This window comes from Pleurodeles waltl, chromosome 4_1, assembly GCF_031143425.1.
Source record: "Pleurodeles waltl isolate 20211129_DDA chromosome 4_1, aPleWal1.hap1.20221129, whole genome shotgun sequence".
Classification (NCBI taxonomy): Eukaryota; Metazoa; Chordata; class Amphibia; order Caudata; family Salamandridae; genus Pleurodeles; species Pleurodeles waltl.
In genome coordinates, this window is record NC_090442.1 from 826,513,773 (window position 1) to 826,531,335 (window position 17,563).

At 41.0% G+C, this 17,563-nt stretch overlaps 1 protein-coding gene across 1 annotated transcript in view; it reads right to left on the reverse strand.

Annotated features, from left to right (window-relative positions):
- Window positions 1-17,563, reverse strand: part of TRHDE (thyrotropin releasing hormone degrading enzyme) — a 2,205,852-nt gene that overhangs the window by 1,342,187 nt on the left and 846,102 nt on the right. The window contains exon 4 of the mRNA XM_069229561.1: window positions 5,118-5,272. Coding sequence (XP_069085662.1) covers window positions 5,118-5,272 — 155 coding nt within the window. The remainder of the gene's footprint in view (window positions 1-5,117; window positions 5,273-17,563) is intronic.

Sequence of the window (17,563 nt, forward strand, 5' to 3'; positions counted from 1 at the left end):
AAATATATCTAACAAAACGTCTACCTGCTCGAGTCAATAAAAAACCCAAACTCTGTGCGGCCACCCACAGAAAACAGGGCATGCACACAACCTACCATGGGCGGTCAAGCAGGAGCTGGTCTCTTTTGTTTATTTTTTTATCATAGATTTTTTTTTACTATTATTATTAATATTATAATACATGAGATTCTGCAGTCCATCCCAGTATGAAGACCTGCTTCTTATTTCTTTATAAATGACGACTTGTGACACACCCAGTTGCCGATAATAAAGAAAAGACATCAGAATTATAGAAAAGTACGTTATTACAGTTAAGTTCTGACATCATAATGCCTGCTGCCAGCAGACCGAGGTGAAACGTATTTCAGGTCATGGAGCAGCTGCTTAAAGCAAGAAAAATTAAAAGTTCCTTTTCTTTCTCTGCTCTATTTTACTAGCTTACAGTGAAAAGCATGTTTATGTTTTGCACTCTTTAATTATAGAAAACTTAGACTATTTCTGCATGTTTCTACACATATGATCTACCACAGTTTTTGTTTTTAAACGGACTTGTACTGAGCAGTTTCTACTATCTTTTTGCAACAAATATCTAGCAGGTGTATGATGTGCTTAATTTTGCACTAGAGGTTGTATTTGTATTCTTCATGCTTGCAAACATTCTCTCTCTTTCACAACTGCTGGATCTTCACTATTTAACTCCAATTCCCCATATTTCAATTCATAACGAAGAAATTAGGGTTCAGCCGGTTTGTCACTGCTGACCGCTCTTGCACCAATTTGCTTTTGCCAGATGAAATGCTTTCTCATTTCAGTACTAGTAGTCAAGGATGTAGTTTTTTTTTTTTTTTCAATAGTTTGGTTATTCAAAATGATTTTGGAGGCTTCTTGCCTCAAACATATTCAGTCATAAAATGACGAAGATAAAGTGTAGTAAAGATTAAGAAACTAAGAGATGATTATAGCTGTGCAATGCAGGAGACAAAGTGAACAAACAGCATTCAGTAGATTCAGAGCCTAAAAAGGTGTTTCATACAATTCTGTACTTAATAATAGAGTGCCTAAATCATTTTCCACAGCCCCTATTCTGAATGTTATTAATGAAGAACAACATACTGAGCGTTGATGTTAGGATGTTTGCTAGGGGCCACAGTTAGAGGAACAACTAAGTGCTCTGAAGTGAGAATAAAAGGTTTCCCCACTATGTAAAGTAGTGGCCTTGTGACAGACAAATGACCAGCAAATGCTTTTGACTGTTTGGGTATACATGGATAACCAATCAGAAGTCAAAGGTTACCATGGGGGAGGTGGTAATGGTGATAATACCTCACTATTACCACAATTCCAATGTAGAGGTCCAAACAGAGTTGTTGGTAACACTTTGTAGCTTACTTGTCCTTATGTGGCTGGGCACTAAAGATGAACATTCTCCCCGAGGGAAGACTGAATTGTAAATTGGAGGGCCAGCCTTCTTCCATAAGTATCAAGTCTTGAAAATCAGTCAACTGGATCCAATCATTGAGATAGTTCGCTCAATGCCCCCTCCTATTTGAATCAGAACATTGTAAACCAACTCCATTACCTTCAAATGTCTACCTGTTTTTACTACCCTAACAAAGTCATTTTTCCCCTCCACGTTCGAGACGGGATTTGTACTTCTTCAAGTGGCTAATGTTATATCCGTTGATCTATCTTGGACGGCTTCTGCACACTCCTCATTCTTCAACAAGACCCTCTTTCTCTAAAGCATACTGTCACTATCTATCAACTTCTTTTTCTTTAAGGGATACTGAGGTGATCCTGATCATTTGCTGTCGCTTCCACCATGACAATTGTCAGGCCCTTAGGAAAAATGGGCTTCTCTAGTTTGATCTGGTCTATCTACACTAACAATGAGCATATTGCTCATAAGAGGATTGATCTGTCTCTGGAGCAATGATTTCCGTAATATTTCGTAAGTTATATCTTCCTTATCTTTCAGCCCTATGATAATACTGTTTTTTATTATATCACTGAAGATTTTACCCAGAATCATTATTTCTCTTGTTTATTTTCGCTTTCTGATTATTCTCGTTTTCTGAGTTTGGTTTTAACAGAGGATTCTGTGACGTTGTGTCAAGGGTGTCTCTCCCCATGGTAACAAATGCAAGAGAAAATCTTTAGTAACTCCACTTATTTCTGATCTTCTGGAGACACTCCTTATCTTTGGCAAATAGCAACAGAGTTGCATCACTTTTTATCATATTCCTATTTCAATTATTTTATCAAATATTACCTATTTATGTAATACTCAAGGCTATCACAGGAGAAACTCCATATTGCTCTTATAATTGATACAGGAATTATGTCAATACTGCTATAGGCGGAATGCCCTGAGTATTGGTGTATAAGATAGCAAATACCCTTCCCACTATTGGCATTATTTTGAATTCAGTGCCACTCCCATTGGATGGTACATGTTCATTGGGTGTATATCCTGCAGGGTCGATGAAAGATACAGTGCCTTTAACTGACAAATGCTCCTGTCTACCGAGCATTGGGTTTCATTTCGTTTAGTTGGGCCGCACACCAACATTGCATTTATAGTCTGTGGTTTAATGGCAGTTGCTTGTGCTTTCATAGGTGTCTGAATGGTACCTGTGAAGTCAGTACCTCTCAGCTGTAGTAAATACCGCTTCAGTTATCATTGTATAAGTTAGTTAAGTCAACATTCCTTTGGTCTCTACTATGGAAAGTCATTCCCTGTCTGAATTGGATGTATATGTGGCTAATGTGGTCCATGTGTGTCCTGGCAACGTGTACAGACCTAAGCATATATTCTGCATCACATATGGCAATCTCCCTAAGAACAGCGTCATCTGCTCTACATAGGTTAGTGGCACTTCAATAAAAAAACATAAGGATTACATAGATCTGGAGGATCTGCTAATGCATGTTTTGTGAACATCCATTTTGCATATGCAGCTTCTGTTTCAATCCATGGACAGAATAGCTCAGTAGTATGCACAAGATCTTCTACAAGCGCTAGTGTGATTTATCCCCCATTGAGAGGAATCCCATCAAATGAGCCATAAGGGCAGGGCACAAACGTAGTGGTATCTGTGCTCCCTTTAGCTTCACCTTCTCCATTTCTCTCACCATTACTCACAAAGACTCAACGGTCACTACTAATGATTTGGGCAGATCTTTTGCTACTGTTAACCAGTCAACATATCTCATTGTGTTAAAATAGATGCTATTCCTGTTACTGAAGAGGATCATAAAATACCTTTGCATTTCTCTGGTTGTGTTTGTAGGTCCAACTTATTTTCAGGAGTTCTGGGCTTCGGCAGCCCTCAGGGCCAGACCCACATAAAAAACCAAAACAAGTTTACCCCAATAATTTTTGTGACAGGTCTCCTTCGCCCCAAAAGAGATGTACCATTTGTTGGAGAAAATGAGAACTGACTGGTGTCTCTCACACCATTTGTAACAAAATTACGCTCTGTTCAACTTGGAGAGTTATGAGACTAGGAGTCAGGCAAATCTGTCAGAGAGTCTCTTATATTCATGTGATGATAAAAATGAAGCATGCCCGTGTGCCCTCAGTTCTGGATGCACTTACAATGACTGGTATTTATGCTCATAATTATTATAAACACCTCAGCAGATAACATGCATATTAGGGCAAATGTTAGAAAGGACCTGAACATATTTCACCACACATCCCTACCCAATTAGTATGTTCCCTACACACAGTCTAATTTTTGCCAGACACCCAGCTTACACGACAGCATTTGTTTACTACGTTTATATTATGCTAAGCCATCAGTGGTTTACCTGTATACCTTATGATGTCATCAAGTCAGCAATCGGAACTCGCTCATTCAGTATCTCCACTCAGCAACTAGTTCATGTGTGTAACCCCACCCCTGCATCTATACCTTATATAACTTCATTATCAATAATGCCTTAAGGGATGAGGACACTCAATCACGGCTCTTCCTTTTCTCCAGAATTCTGAAAACAACCCTTTGTAGGAGCACACAGATCCTACAGCAGCTAGTACTACTTCTAACTTCTTACCAAGACAGATCTTCGAAAGGCCATCTTCCTTGCCTTCATGATTACAACAAATGCATCAAAGAAGTGGAACATCCTCTTCTCTGTCGGTTTAGTTTGAACGATGTAACAACGCAACGGTCTTCTCTGGACCCTTTGCTTGTTACACACATTCTGGAATATTAAAAGCACTGATGTTTACAAACAATCGGGTCTGTACACGTAATTGCACAGAATGCAAATGGAATAATTTAGGAATTTCGCGTAATAAGCATAATGAAAAGTTTCCAAAATTACACTGCATTATTGAAATTTCGCTCGAGACTAGTGTGATTGTTAATGGATGAAATAGCTTTAACACTGACTGAGGCTAAGGAACATTGACATATATACTGTATTACTTTGTGCTGGTTAATGTAAGGACAGCGAAATACATTTGATTTCATCAGCAAGTTAACCAAATACAGGTTTTATCGACTTTAAAAGCATGCAAATGTGAATTATGTTACCCATGATAAGTGATAGATTGTACAAAGTGCACCAAAATCCTTAAGTGTTGGCTTTGGGAACGGCGGGGACGCGGGTGAGGTGGGTGTCAGGCTCATTTCAGTTAAAGCAAAATGTGACAAGTACATGAAGGCTAGTCAGGGTCTGCCAGGGTTGCAATAAATCATGTTCCAGTGCTATCACTCTGCTTTGTCTGCAGCCAGAGCCTTTATAATTGGAAGGGAGGAAAGCAGGTTTGAGGAGTATTGACTGCCCAGTTCCCCATGGGTGTTGGCGGGTGGTCATTCAATCATGGCCTGGGCTAAGCTCGCAGAGGGGATCTCTGCCTCTCCAAGGTTTGCTTTTTGGTTTGTACTGTGTATTGATTTACGCACGTATGCAGCTGCACACTGTTTAATGAACTGCCGTATTGTGTAGCGCTAGCTGCACAGGGCATATCACGTCGTAGATTTTTTTTAAAGGTAATGTGCAATAACAAATCTCTCATACTTTTGTACAACTGCAATTTTTCACACTTTTTAGGGGCAAGAGATTGAGGTATATGGAGTAGTCAGAGACAATGGCTTTCTTACCTGGTGACAAATTTCATGTACAATGACCATCGTGACGTCAAGCAAGTAAGAAATGGAAGAAACACTCGGATCAAGCAGGATCCTTTGCTCCACAAACACACTCAAGCCCCAGTTTTCCATAGCAGCATACGGATGCTTTGGCACAGCAAGTAAATCTAAAAAAGGAAGAAAACACAGCATTTAGAAAGTATTAAGCTTTTCATATCTGTTCTCCAGAAACCATTACACATTAGAAGTGGGCCATGTTCAAAAGCTGCTATCAAATGTTGGCAAAGTTAGCAGACTTCACAGTTTGTACAGGGTGCAGAGTTTGACTTTTTCCCCAAACTTCATCCAGCACTACTTGCAGGAGACACTTCCAGTAAAAAAGAAAACGTTGCTGATAAGAGATTTACTTTGTTCCCTGTAAAAAAGAAAACAGCATAAAGGCAGTTGCGGGTCACTGCGCAGTGGAGGGGCGGGGCGTCACGCGGGAGGGAGTTCAACAAAATAACCATTAAACAATACAAACATTAAAATAAACATTAAGAAAAATAAACAAAAATTAAATAAAAAATAAAAGAAAATAAGAACTTACTTGACTCCCGAGTCCCCACCGCAACGCCGGTCTTCAGGCTGCACTGCAGGCACAGGCTCCCAGCCTGACCTGCAGCCAATCCTAACGCTGCTCTCATGTGAAAACAGTGTTAGGATTGGCCGGAGCGCCCCAAGACGGCCAGCCAAACACATATGCGCACTGAGGGGAGTGCAACCCTCTGTCCCTGTCATCCCCATAGCCCTGCCCCTTTAAAAATAAAAGGATATTAAACATAGTTCATTATCGTTTTGTTTTTAAAGGTTTTCTGCTGCTGGCAGGGGACGTGACACTCCTTTGTCAAAGCGGAGGGGCAGCCGCTGCATAAAGGACACAAAAAGGTAACCCGAAACAATATGTCACTGCATGTGGGCAGCTGGTACAGCATCTTGTTCTGCTATACTTCCATAACACATACATATTGCCCACCTTGAGAGATAATTTCTTAGAAGGGCAGCTAATTTTTACAAAGTCTTATTTGCAAGTCATATATTTCACATTAACTTTCATTCGTTAATGAAAACCAGTACCAATCCTTAATCAGTTTGTATTTTTGTCTTTTTGCTTTCTGTAAGGTGAAGAGTTCATTGCAATATACTTAACGTTGAAAGGTTCTGTAATGCAATGAGTCACTCATACACAGTACAGAAATTGTGTTTTAGTGGTCGCACAATTGAATTACTTTCATCTTGTAAAATAGAAAACAATTCATAGATCACTCTACAGGTGTCTAAGGGACAGGCCAAACTAATTTCAAAGTGTACACATTTAGTAATTTTGTTCCGTTCAGTAAAACAGTACTTTAATTCCCCGACTGACAGCTGTGTGCCCATTGAAAAAGACAAATATTTAATGCTATAACAAAATAATTGATTAGTGAGGTTACACAGAGAGTAAAACGGGCCCGAACGGGCATTACAATGTTGTTGGCATGTACAGCTGACTCAACAATTTCAAACGTGACAGGTGCATAGTGATGGGGCTGGTGCAAGAGCATCATTTGATCTGTATGCAAGGACTGAGGTCTGACAATAGCAGATAAAGGTGGTATTTAAACATAAGGAAGTATCGTATAAGAGCCGGTTCAAAAGGTGGGAGCACAAGATGAGCTGAAAAAGCATACCCGGATCAAGAAGCATTTATGTGTACTCTCTTCCATCAGTAATTCACGTCATTCCCTACAACAATACTCCTTGTGATGCACTTGAATAAAACAAAAGAACGATATGAGAGCTACGAGTTTTGTCTTCTACTTAGAAGGCCAGAAATAGCAATGTGCATAACTCCTTCTGGGCAACACCTGTGAGTTGTATGATAGAAAGTGCCCCAGGGGCTTGATGGGTGTATTTACCCAATGTTAGCGTCTCTGGCACACTCCGGCATTCCGGCTGCAGTTTACCTTGAAACTATGTCTAGTTGCTGATTTTGCACACAGTAGGGGACTCGACATTGTTTTTAATTTCCTTTTACCCTTTTCATCTGCACTTTGCTTCTTAGCACTTTTCTGAAATTTGAGTCATCTTGTTCTGCCTGTTAGAGCGAACGGGCGCCAATTTGGGGAGGTTGTCTCACTAGTCTTCCTTAGCAGGAGACTATTTAAATTGTATGACAGCCCATGCAGGCGCAGTGGGATTTCCAAAGACACACTAAAGGCAAGCCCTTCCGTGTCCACCCACGTCCGGAATGAGACATGAGCCAGGACTACTAGTAATTCTTTCCCTCTGAGTTATACGAGAGAAGCACTGTTACAAGTAAAGCCCTCAGGTAAGGAGTCTGGCTGTAATTCTTTCAAAAGCAGCAAGGGAGAAGAATGCTCTTACTGCACTAACTCTTCAGGTGCAGGGTGCATTCAGTGTTGCCTTCCAACAGGATACAGCTTTGTCTTGATCGCAAAGCAAGTTTGTTGAGTTTTTTTTAAATAAACTCTTGTTCCTTCATTAAACATAACTATGAGTTTTTAGAGTCTTTAGAACCTCATGCCCTCTATCTTGTATTTTTTACTGAAACCTGGGTGGATGCAGCCTCAGAGCCGGATCTTGCCACTGCACTTCCTGCTGGCTATGCCATTAGTAGGATAGACCAGACTGGTAAACATGGTGGTGGCATAGCAATAGCTTATCACAATATGTTGGAAGTAACTTTGGAACCATCAGACCTAGAGGAGACTGAGGTACTCTCTTTTAAGTGTAAACTAATTGGCCAATGCATGTTTTATGGTCTTTTAATTTATAGATCCCCTGGTCCTAAGAGCAAGTTTTTAAATTCTCTAAGCAGCGCTCAATAAGTATCAATTATACCAATTTTACTGTATTGGGAGATTTACATTTTCATTTAGACAAGCTTGATAATGAAGATTCAGTGAAGTTACTTGAAACCTTAAGTTGCCTATATATGAACCAGCTGGTGAAGATCGCTACTCAAAAGGCAGGCCACATTCTGGGTGGTATTTTTTCTAATTTCTCAAATCTAAAGGTGGACGGGTATTACCAATAATTTGGTCAGATCATAAGGCAATCCACCTTAGATTAGATCTGTTGGCCTCAAGGCCTGTAGTAAATTTAGTTGGGAAGTTTAAAAAGAGCAGCGTCTGGAACAAGATAAATTATAGAGACCTGAAAGACAGCCTTGAGGCCTCAGTGCTGTTGCCTATTGAAGACTCTAACCAAGCAGTGGCCAGAGAGACTAGATGGATCAATGAGGCTGTTTCTAAACTGGTGTCGGTTAAATAACTGAAAACGTTTAGAAGCAGTCCAACAGCATCATGGTTTTCACCTAGAGTAAGACCAATGAAACTAAAATTTCGAGGCAAGAAAATATTTGAAGAACCAATTATAGCAAAAATTAAAGAAGCAGGTATAGAACTTTAATTCAAGAATACAAAAAAAAGTATTATCAAGAAGGAAACAATAACATGCTGAGAAAATCAACCTTGCTGCAAACTCCTCAAAAGAGCTTTTTAAAACAGTTCAAGCCCTCTTGCATTCCCATTCTCCTCGTGGCTTCTTCCCAAGTCAGTCATTTTGTGATGAACTAGCAGCATTCTTTAAAGATAAAGTGGAGATAGTTTTTGATGAATTTGATGCCTCCAGAGCATCTGATCCTAGAACTGATCTTTTAGTGCAGTCCATGGACAACACTGAGTGCTGCAATTTTCATCTCTTGACAATAGATCAGGTAAGGGAGTGATTTGGTTCTATTAAGTCAGGAGCCCCATCAGATCCCTGGCCACCTAAGGTAATGGTTAATCTAGCTTCTCATCTAGCTCTGGCTCTCACAGCTCTGTTTAATGTAATTATCAAGACAGGTTGTTTCCTGCGGGATGGAAAAAAGCGTCTATTCTTCCTTTACTGAAGAAACTCTCTCTTGTTCCCAAGGATAAAAAAAAAACTACTGTCCAATAGCACAACTACCCTATCCAGCTAAGGATCTGAAGAAACACCTCATCAGAACATTGTCTGAATACTTGGAAAAAAAATGAAATTCCTAATGAAGCAAAGTTTGGCTTCAGGTCAAACCACAGTACTGAGACTGCCTTATCTAGGAGGAGATCAGACTTATTATGGACAAGGGTAGTCCTTTTAGATTTGTCTGCAACCTCGACATGGTGAGCCACTTAGGGCCAGATGTAGCAAGGCATTAGCGCCTCGCAAACAGTGAAAAACGCCGTTTGCGAGGCACTAATGCCTGCGCGCTATGCAGAAACACATTTTGCGTGTCGGAACCGACTCGCAAAATGTGTTTCCGACTCGCAAATAAGAAGGGGTGTTCCCTTCCTATTTGCGACTCGCACCGCGATGTAAGTTGATTTCGCGGTCGCAAATCAACTCGCAGTTACCATCCACTTGAAGTGGATGGTAACTCATTCGCGAACGGGAAGGGGTCCCCATGGGACCCCTTCCCCTTTATGAATGATCACAAAAGTATTTTTTCAGAGCAGGCAGTGGTCCTATGGACCACTGCCTACTCTGAAAAAAAACGAAACAAAAGGTTTCGGTATTTTTTTCTAAGTGCAGCTCGTTTTCCTTGAATGAAAACGGGCTGCAGATAGAAAAACAAAACTGCTTTATTGAAAAGCAGTCACGGACGTGGTGGTCTGCTGTCTCCAGCAGGCCACCATCCCTGTGAGTGCCCAGACTCGCAATGGGGGCGCAAACTGCGACCCACCTCATTAATATTAATGAGGTGGGTCTTTGCGACCCCATAGCGAGTCGCAGAAGGTGTCTGAGACACCTTTCTGCATAGCAAATTGCGAGTTGCAATTTGCGAGTCGGAAGGACTCACAAATTGCAACTCGCAATTTGCTTTCTACCTACATCTGGCCCTAAGTCCTTTTGGAGTGTTTGGCAGAAATTGGGATCACCAGGTCAGCCTTTGAACTTCTCTCCTCATTTTTTAACAGATAGAGAGAAGATGGTGGCCCTTAGAGTTCAATTTTAAATTTTTCACTCTGTCTTGTGGTTTCCCCAGGTGTCATCTCGTAGCCCTATGCTTTTTAATATTTGTGTGGCCCCTCTATCCAAGTTGATTCATTCATTTGGTTTTACATCAGATGCATATGCGAATGACACTTAGATCATTGTGTTGATCTCAAGTAATGAGGAGGTTGCTGAGCTGTTCAAAAGATGTATAAATGCTATAGTCAACTGGATGAATGCTAATTGGTTAAAACTGAACACACAAAAAACTGAGGTCTCCTGTTTGGAAAACATGTTGCTTTTTGGAACTAATCATGGTGGTCTCAGTCTTTTGGGTCTCTCCCCGCCAGTTTCTATAGTAAGGAACATAGGGATTGTTTTGATTGTGATCTTTAATTTGTGGATCTGATCAGCAAACTGACTTTGAGTTGCTGGTTCATGATGAGAATGTTGAGGAAGGTGCTGCCTTTTATTTCCATTGAGCTAAGAAAATCATTTGTAATTTGTGCTATCTAGACTTAATTATTGTAATGCCCTTTATCTGGATATCAAACAGAGCTTGTTAAATAAGCTACAAATGCAACAGAAAGCATCCTGCCGCTTGCTTACAAAAATGCCCAAATTCAAGTTGGGATTGGGTGCCCTTGTGGAACTCCACTGGCTCCCACTCAGAAAAGGGATTGCCTTCAAGACTTTATGCATATAAAGCTTTGCATGAAATCGTACCAGGCTATCACAATAACAAATTCAGGTGGTATGCCTCTAAGAGACTGCCTTGATCTGCTGCTTCCAGAGTAGTGGTTGTCCAAGAATCAAGAAGGCCTCACGGGGAGGTCCTAATTGTATCTGCTCCACATGTAAGCAGATTGCCCCTGCATATTAAAAGCCAGGTGAATTTCCTTAGTTTTTGCAAACTTTTAAAAACTTGGCTGCTCTCTCTTTCCCTTTAGTTTATTGTCCCTCTGATGGCAGGCATAGACTAGACACAAGATGAGTTTAGCACCAAGGTGCCTTGAGCTGTTCATGTGCTTTAGAAAAATTCAAATCAAATCAGACAATTAAGTGGTTCCTTTCTTTACTATGGATCACACCAGCACTAAATATGCACTGACACAATCTTTCCTCATTTGCTTGGTGGTGTGGTCGTCCTGCTGGCCGTTTGACTATTTACAGTGTGAAAGGCGGAGCTTTAAACAGCTCATCCACATTTCACTAATGTAATGTGCCCAGTGCAGGTGCAAGTTCGCACCTGCACTGGAAACAGAGCCTCTGTTATGAAATGGCACACTCTTCCTGTCTATGTCCGGTGCACACAATTAAGAGTGCACTGCAGCAGAGAGTGGGACAGTTCACCTTATCCATAATATGGCCCCTCTTCATTCCTAACCATAAATACCAAATTCTGAAATAAAATTCAGAGAATATCACATCCTGCAACCTTGTTGCTCTGAAGGGTCTGCTCACAAAGGTAAAGAGACACATGTATATTTATTTACTCATGCATATTTATTACTACTACACCTAGGTGTAACTCTATGCTTTTCTGCTATTTCAGAGTGTAGATTTACACCAAGGGGTACACTTACATGTGTCTAGCTCCTGAGTCGGGGGTCGAGCCTCCTACCACAGGATGTATGAGTGTAAAGTTACTTTGCACACATAGTTGAAGAGCTCTGTCAATGAGACAGAAATCTTACTAAGGGAAGCATAGGGAGATTTATTGAAAAATATGAAATATTTTAATGTAAAATAATTTTAAATATGTATAACCTTGAGCTAATAAAATGTTACAGCACGGTAACTCAAAATATTAAATGTATGTTAATATAAAAATATTACCATTTGAATAATATTTTGTAAATGTAATTACATTTATGCACCACATTAACAATAATAAAACTTTCCTACCCACACTAACCTTTTTATATTTACTTAATATCTAATACATTTTATATCAAATACGTAAACTGTTTAATTTCAATATTTGTTCATTAATAGTCAATTTAATTGTTTTAATTAAGTTAATTAACTTAAAAATAAAATACTTTATATATTTATCTATATCTAATGTCAACATTATTTAATTTACTTAATATAAGTTCATTTGGGGCATTATTATTTTCCTTGTCTCAGTTGCATTCTACGGCAGTATTACATTACCTGTGACTGATCCTGTTATCTGGTGCTGGTGGAACTTACTTTAGTTCTAGGCTCAGTACATATAAACCATTTTTTACATACTTAGGGCCTCATGAACCGCTGCCTATGAGCGGTCCGACCGCCACATAACAACCCTGGCGGTCCAGGATATTGGATCTCAGCGGGCTGGAGGTGGCAGGGGTCCTAATCTGCTGGGGCAGCACTGCATACAGCGCTGCCCTGCGGAAGACAGGTGCAGAGGGCCCCACCATTTGTTAGTTAATAGTTCCCATTTTCCAGCCACTACCTCTTGCCCCTTCTACATTTATTACTGAAATGTATATCTAAGTGTGCGGAGATCTCTGCCAACTTGGCAGAAATCTCTGCACAGAAATGATAGGAGAGGCTGAGGCAGACGTTTCTGCCTGTATGTTTGTGAATTGCATTTTGTAACATGTGATGAGTACTATTGTAGTACTAATTTACAAAATAAAAAGTGCAGTTTGTGAATAGACTCTTCAGTTAAAAATTATTATCTCTTTGTCAGGATTAATGGTCATAGATTGCATTGAATGGAGGTAGTGCTCTGAGCTCCTTTGACTTAATACTAAACAAATCCCACATCATAACTACCTTGAAGTATCTATTAAACTCCCTGGTGTACTTGAAAGGTTTACATAACTTTTAACCATATGAGATGCCCTGCCCCATGTGTCAACCAAATCTAACCCAACTTCATAATCAGTCTGCATCAGAAATGCACTCACTGATGATAGCCATTCCTTTCAATGTACCACTCACGTTCCATCTCTTTTATTTTGTCCAATACAGTAAGTGTTTTTCAATCTCAACGTTTACTAAAATATCTTTAAGAGCCTAGGGATGGACCTGGCATTTACTGTACAACGTTTAAAATATGTATTTTGAAAGTATGTTTTTTTAGCTTAGAAGCATGCAACTTGCATGCCTCTAAAGCTGCACAGGGAATACCACGCCCAGCCACACTATGTTACATTTACATGCAAGAAAAAAGTGCATTATTTGATTAAAAGTGGAAAGTCAGTGTAATTGTGAAGATTGGGGAGGAGCAGGCATCACATTAGCACCTTTTTCAAATTTGTTTCTTGTAAACAGACACACAAGAAGAAGTCGCCCTAATGACCCACAGCTCCTCCACATCCCTTCAAGGGTATTGGCTAGTAAATTAACGTAAAGGATGAGCTCTCATTTAATAATCTCAATCACATCACTGATTGTACCTTCATTCATCAATTACTATTTGGACTCAGTATGCAGATCAGAGGATTTATCGAGTGACAGCAAATATTTTGAAAGTAAACTATAATGCTTCCCTTTTAATTTAAGTATGACCACCTCTTTACAGAATACGCAATATCCTCAATGCAGCAGCAATTTCTGAGACAGAAAAGCCAACGAATATTAGGATAAGAAATTAAGGGTATTGATAATGAACAGAGGAGGTGGGGTGCGATTAGCAGAATTCTGCATTACGGGTATCCTCCCCTTTCACTTAATGTTTTTTTTTTGGTAAGCACAAGATAGTTGGATTGGTAAAAAACATCATGAGGCTTACACCATACCTTGGATACTAGTACATGCTTGCAATCATACTTGCCAGACAGCCTGTAGAGTCCAACAGAAGTTTTATTGTGGTAGGTTGGAATAAGTACATGTACACATGAATGGTGTAAATAAGTAGAAGCTATTTATTGGAGCATCCAAGCACCTCTACAGCAGGATCCAAATGACCGACGAAGAATCCAGGGAATTTGGAATGTTACATGAACAACAAAGCTTAACCAATAGGACACAGGATAATAACAATAATGTTAGGGAGACCATGCAGGAAAGCATGACAAGCTTGGTAATGGAATGTGAAACGCGCTAAAACATTTAGCTCCATAAAAGGGCAAATTTTAATCAAATAACATATAGTAAATATTATACCTTCAGATGTTTTTGCAACACGGATGAATCTGAGATTTATCGTTTTTGTTTCAATAAGATACTATGTTTTTTTAATGATTAAGTGTGTGGAGCTGCAAGATTTTTGCTTAGTCTCGGGGATAACAAACAGTTCTATGTACTATTCTGAACTGTAGCTAAATTTAATTTAAAATGGGAATGCGTTCCCTGAGCTAGTGAAACTCCTACCTTGTCATATTTCATTGTTAAAGCAAAATGCAACTTCTAGAGCGCTAATTGCTAGAATGTATCTAACATTCCTCATTTTTCAAAAACTATTTTTTAAATCTCACATATCACAAAATAATAAAGCAAGGCAGTTAATGCACTCTTCTCAGTTCCAATAAAAGTATTTGTGCGGGGCAGTGACAGGAGATGTCACAATATCAATTTATTTCTCCACTTACAATGTAAAAGTAAGCAATGTTTTCACATAAAGTTTATTTAGCTGTACCTAGGTCCCACCGACTAGTTATGGGCATACATTTTATTTAATTACCCTACTTTGCATTATTAAATACCTTTGTTGATGCTTCATAAACGAAGGTTGGTTTGCAACAAATGGTTTAAACAATGTCATGTATTCTGTAACTATCCCTCAGAGATCTGCAATGCAGAGTCTTGGCTCTCTTCAAGGACATACACCTACATGCAAGGCTCTCATGCCCCTTTGTCCGTGACAGACCATGCTAGTAGATTGTTCTACATCAACTCGCAAAGAAATACCAGTGAGTATAAAAACACTGTTCTCAAATAAAGTGCTATATGTGTTGGCTATGCATGCTTATTTCAAGTACAAAGAGCATAGGGGGTCAGTATGCCGCCCGCCAAGGTCTGACCGCAGGGCGGCCGCCAATGCGGCCGCACTCGCGCCAAGACCATTATGAGATCCCCGCTGGGCCGGCGGGCGGAAACCTGGTTGCCACCCGCAGGCCTAGCGGGGATCTCAGCCGCGACACAGGAGCCGGCTCCAAATGGAGCTTCTTGTCTGAGTGAGAAGGACTGGGCCTAAATCTCTAAACCCAGTACCCAAGAGTGACACCAAAGGTTAATTGGCTGACCTCTTGATAAGAAGCCTCAGGGACTGAACAGGCTTCCAATAACCTTGAACCCAGAAACTGGACTCTGCCATCTACGAGTCCTGTCCTTCCAAGTGGTGCCACCCCAGTCATGGATGCCTGGAAGATAACCTGAAGGTGCTCTGCCAGCCCACCCATGGATTCAGCAGAACTGACGCATCTGCTCCAATGCACATTGCATCTGCTGCAGAACCAGCACATTTCCTCTGCTGCTTGACAAATCTCTCTCAGAACAGATGTTTTGCCTGTGCTGCCCAGACTTCCCTGATACAAGGACTTTGCATTGCCCCTTGCAGCCCATTGGAACTGCTGATGTGCTATGCACATCCACACAAGAACATTGTTTCAGCCAAGGCAGCCCATTGGAAGTGCCACGGCGTGATGCATCTCAATGCAAGGACATTGGATCACACTTCATGGCTCCCCGGAAATGCCTCTGCATGATGAATCTCCTTGCCTGGACCTCACATCGCCTCTCCTGTGCAAAGCGTCCTTGACATCTCTTCGCATACAGGATTAAGGACCTATGTTTAGTGGATCTACGTGGGTCCTTGTAGCCGGCCCATGCTCCATCGTGGTCAGCCTGAACTTGTAACTTCATCCTGATCTAGAGTCACAACATAACCACAGTTGGCACTTAGGGCCGCATTACGACTTTGGCGGTCCTTTCACAGGACCCCCGAAGCAGCTGCAGGCAAAAGACCACCAGTAGTGGAGGTCTTTTGCCCTCCCTATTATGGGTTTGCCCCTGGGCCAGCGGGTGAAAACAGCATTTCTGCCCGCTGGCCCAGCAGAAAACTTACCACAACATTGACGCTGGTTCGTAATCGAGCCAGCGTCAATGTTGTGGGGCATCAGGTGCAACAGCACCCATCGCACATTTCACAGCCCGTAATTCAGGCAGTGAAATATGTGACAGGGCCCCCATGGGGCCCCCGATGGCCCCTTTCTGCCAGCCTTTGCATTGGGCTGAGACCGCCATGCACAGGCTGGCAGAAAAGGGACTCTGGATCCCCAGGGCAGCGCTGCCCTGGCGGATTGCAACAGCCGAGATCGCCAGGCTGTCGACAGGAGGCAACATGGCGGTGCCGGCAGTCGGACTGTGGCACACCTGGCAAGGTCATAATAGGTCGGTCGGACTGCCCTGTCTGCAACGGTCCAGCCGCAATTGCGAGTGTGGCAGTCTTGAGACCGCCACACTCGTAATGAGGGCCTTAGTGTTTTTTGGTGGTATTTTCACTGAAATCTATAAACTTGCATATCTCCTGTTCAACTGATTGGATATTTATGTCACTTTGATGTTGATTTATTTATTACAATGTAATCTGTTTCTCTAAATTGGTGTGGGGATTTATTGTGTTGTGTTTTCACTTTAATACTGTTTGAAGTGCTGCAGAAATACTTTGCACATTGCCTCCAAGTCAAACCTGGCTGCTCTGTGACAAGCTACCAGTGGGTCGAACACAGGTTAATTTAGGGTTTGCTTGTGACTTCACCCTGGCAAGGATTGTGGTTGCTGCTTGAATAGAGTTGTACCCCCTTAACCAGCTACTCAATTTGTTACACCATTTGCAGTATATGCTGCAAGGGGTTTTGGTCATGAGTGGAAGAGGCACCACCCAACTTGAGTGACTAAGCACTATGAGGTGAACCTGAGGAATCTGCAAAGGAGTAATAGGGAAAATCTATTGAAATTGAAAAAGCAAAAAGCCTAATAATGGGCTTTATTTAACCCACTGTGCTATCTGCTATGGGGTTGCAGGATGCACTCAAGAGAAAGGGAATTATGTGACTGGGCATAGTATATGCTCACATGGGCCCACTACTATGAACAATCTTTATAAATCAAGCCATAGTACATGTCTGAGAAGACTACCCAAATGAGACATGGGGCAACTCATAAAAATGAGCATCACATGGGCAGACAAAATACTTTTGTTGGAGATCTACCTAGTTGTGGCACATGAGCAATCCATGAAATTGGTGTCCCTGGGTCCAAATGAGGTGGGATGTTTACACAACCACTTAGCTTGAGAATATGAAAAGAACATGCAAGGCATTTATGGAGAGGATTTCATAGTGATGGTGAAGAAGTTATGAAACTAGCCATTGGCTCATTTCATGCTTAACAGATTAGAGAAGTCCCAAATTGGTTAAATGCCATGAGAAGATGCCACTACCCTTCCTTTCCTTTATCTGGAAGCCTTCTGAATTCCCTGGGAGTAATAGTTATGTAAGGTGGAGGGAAAGGTC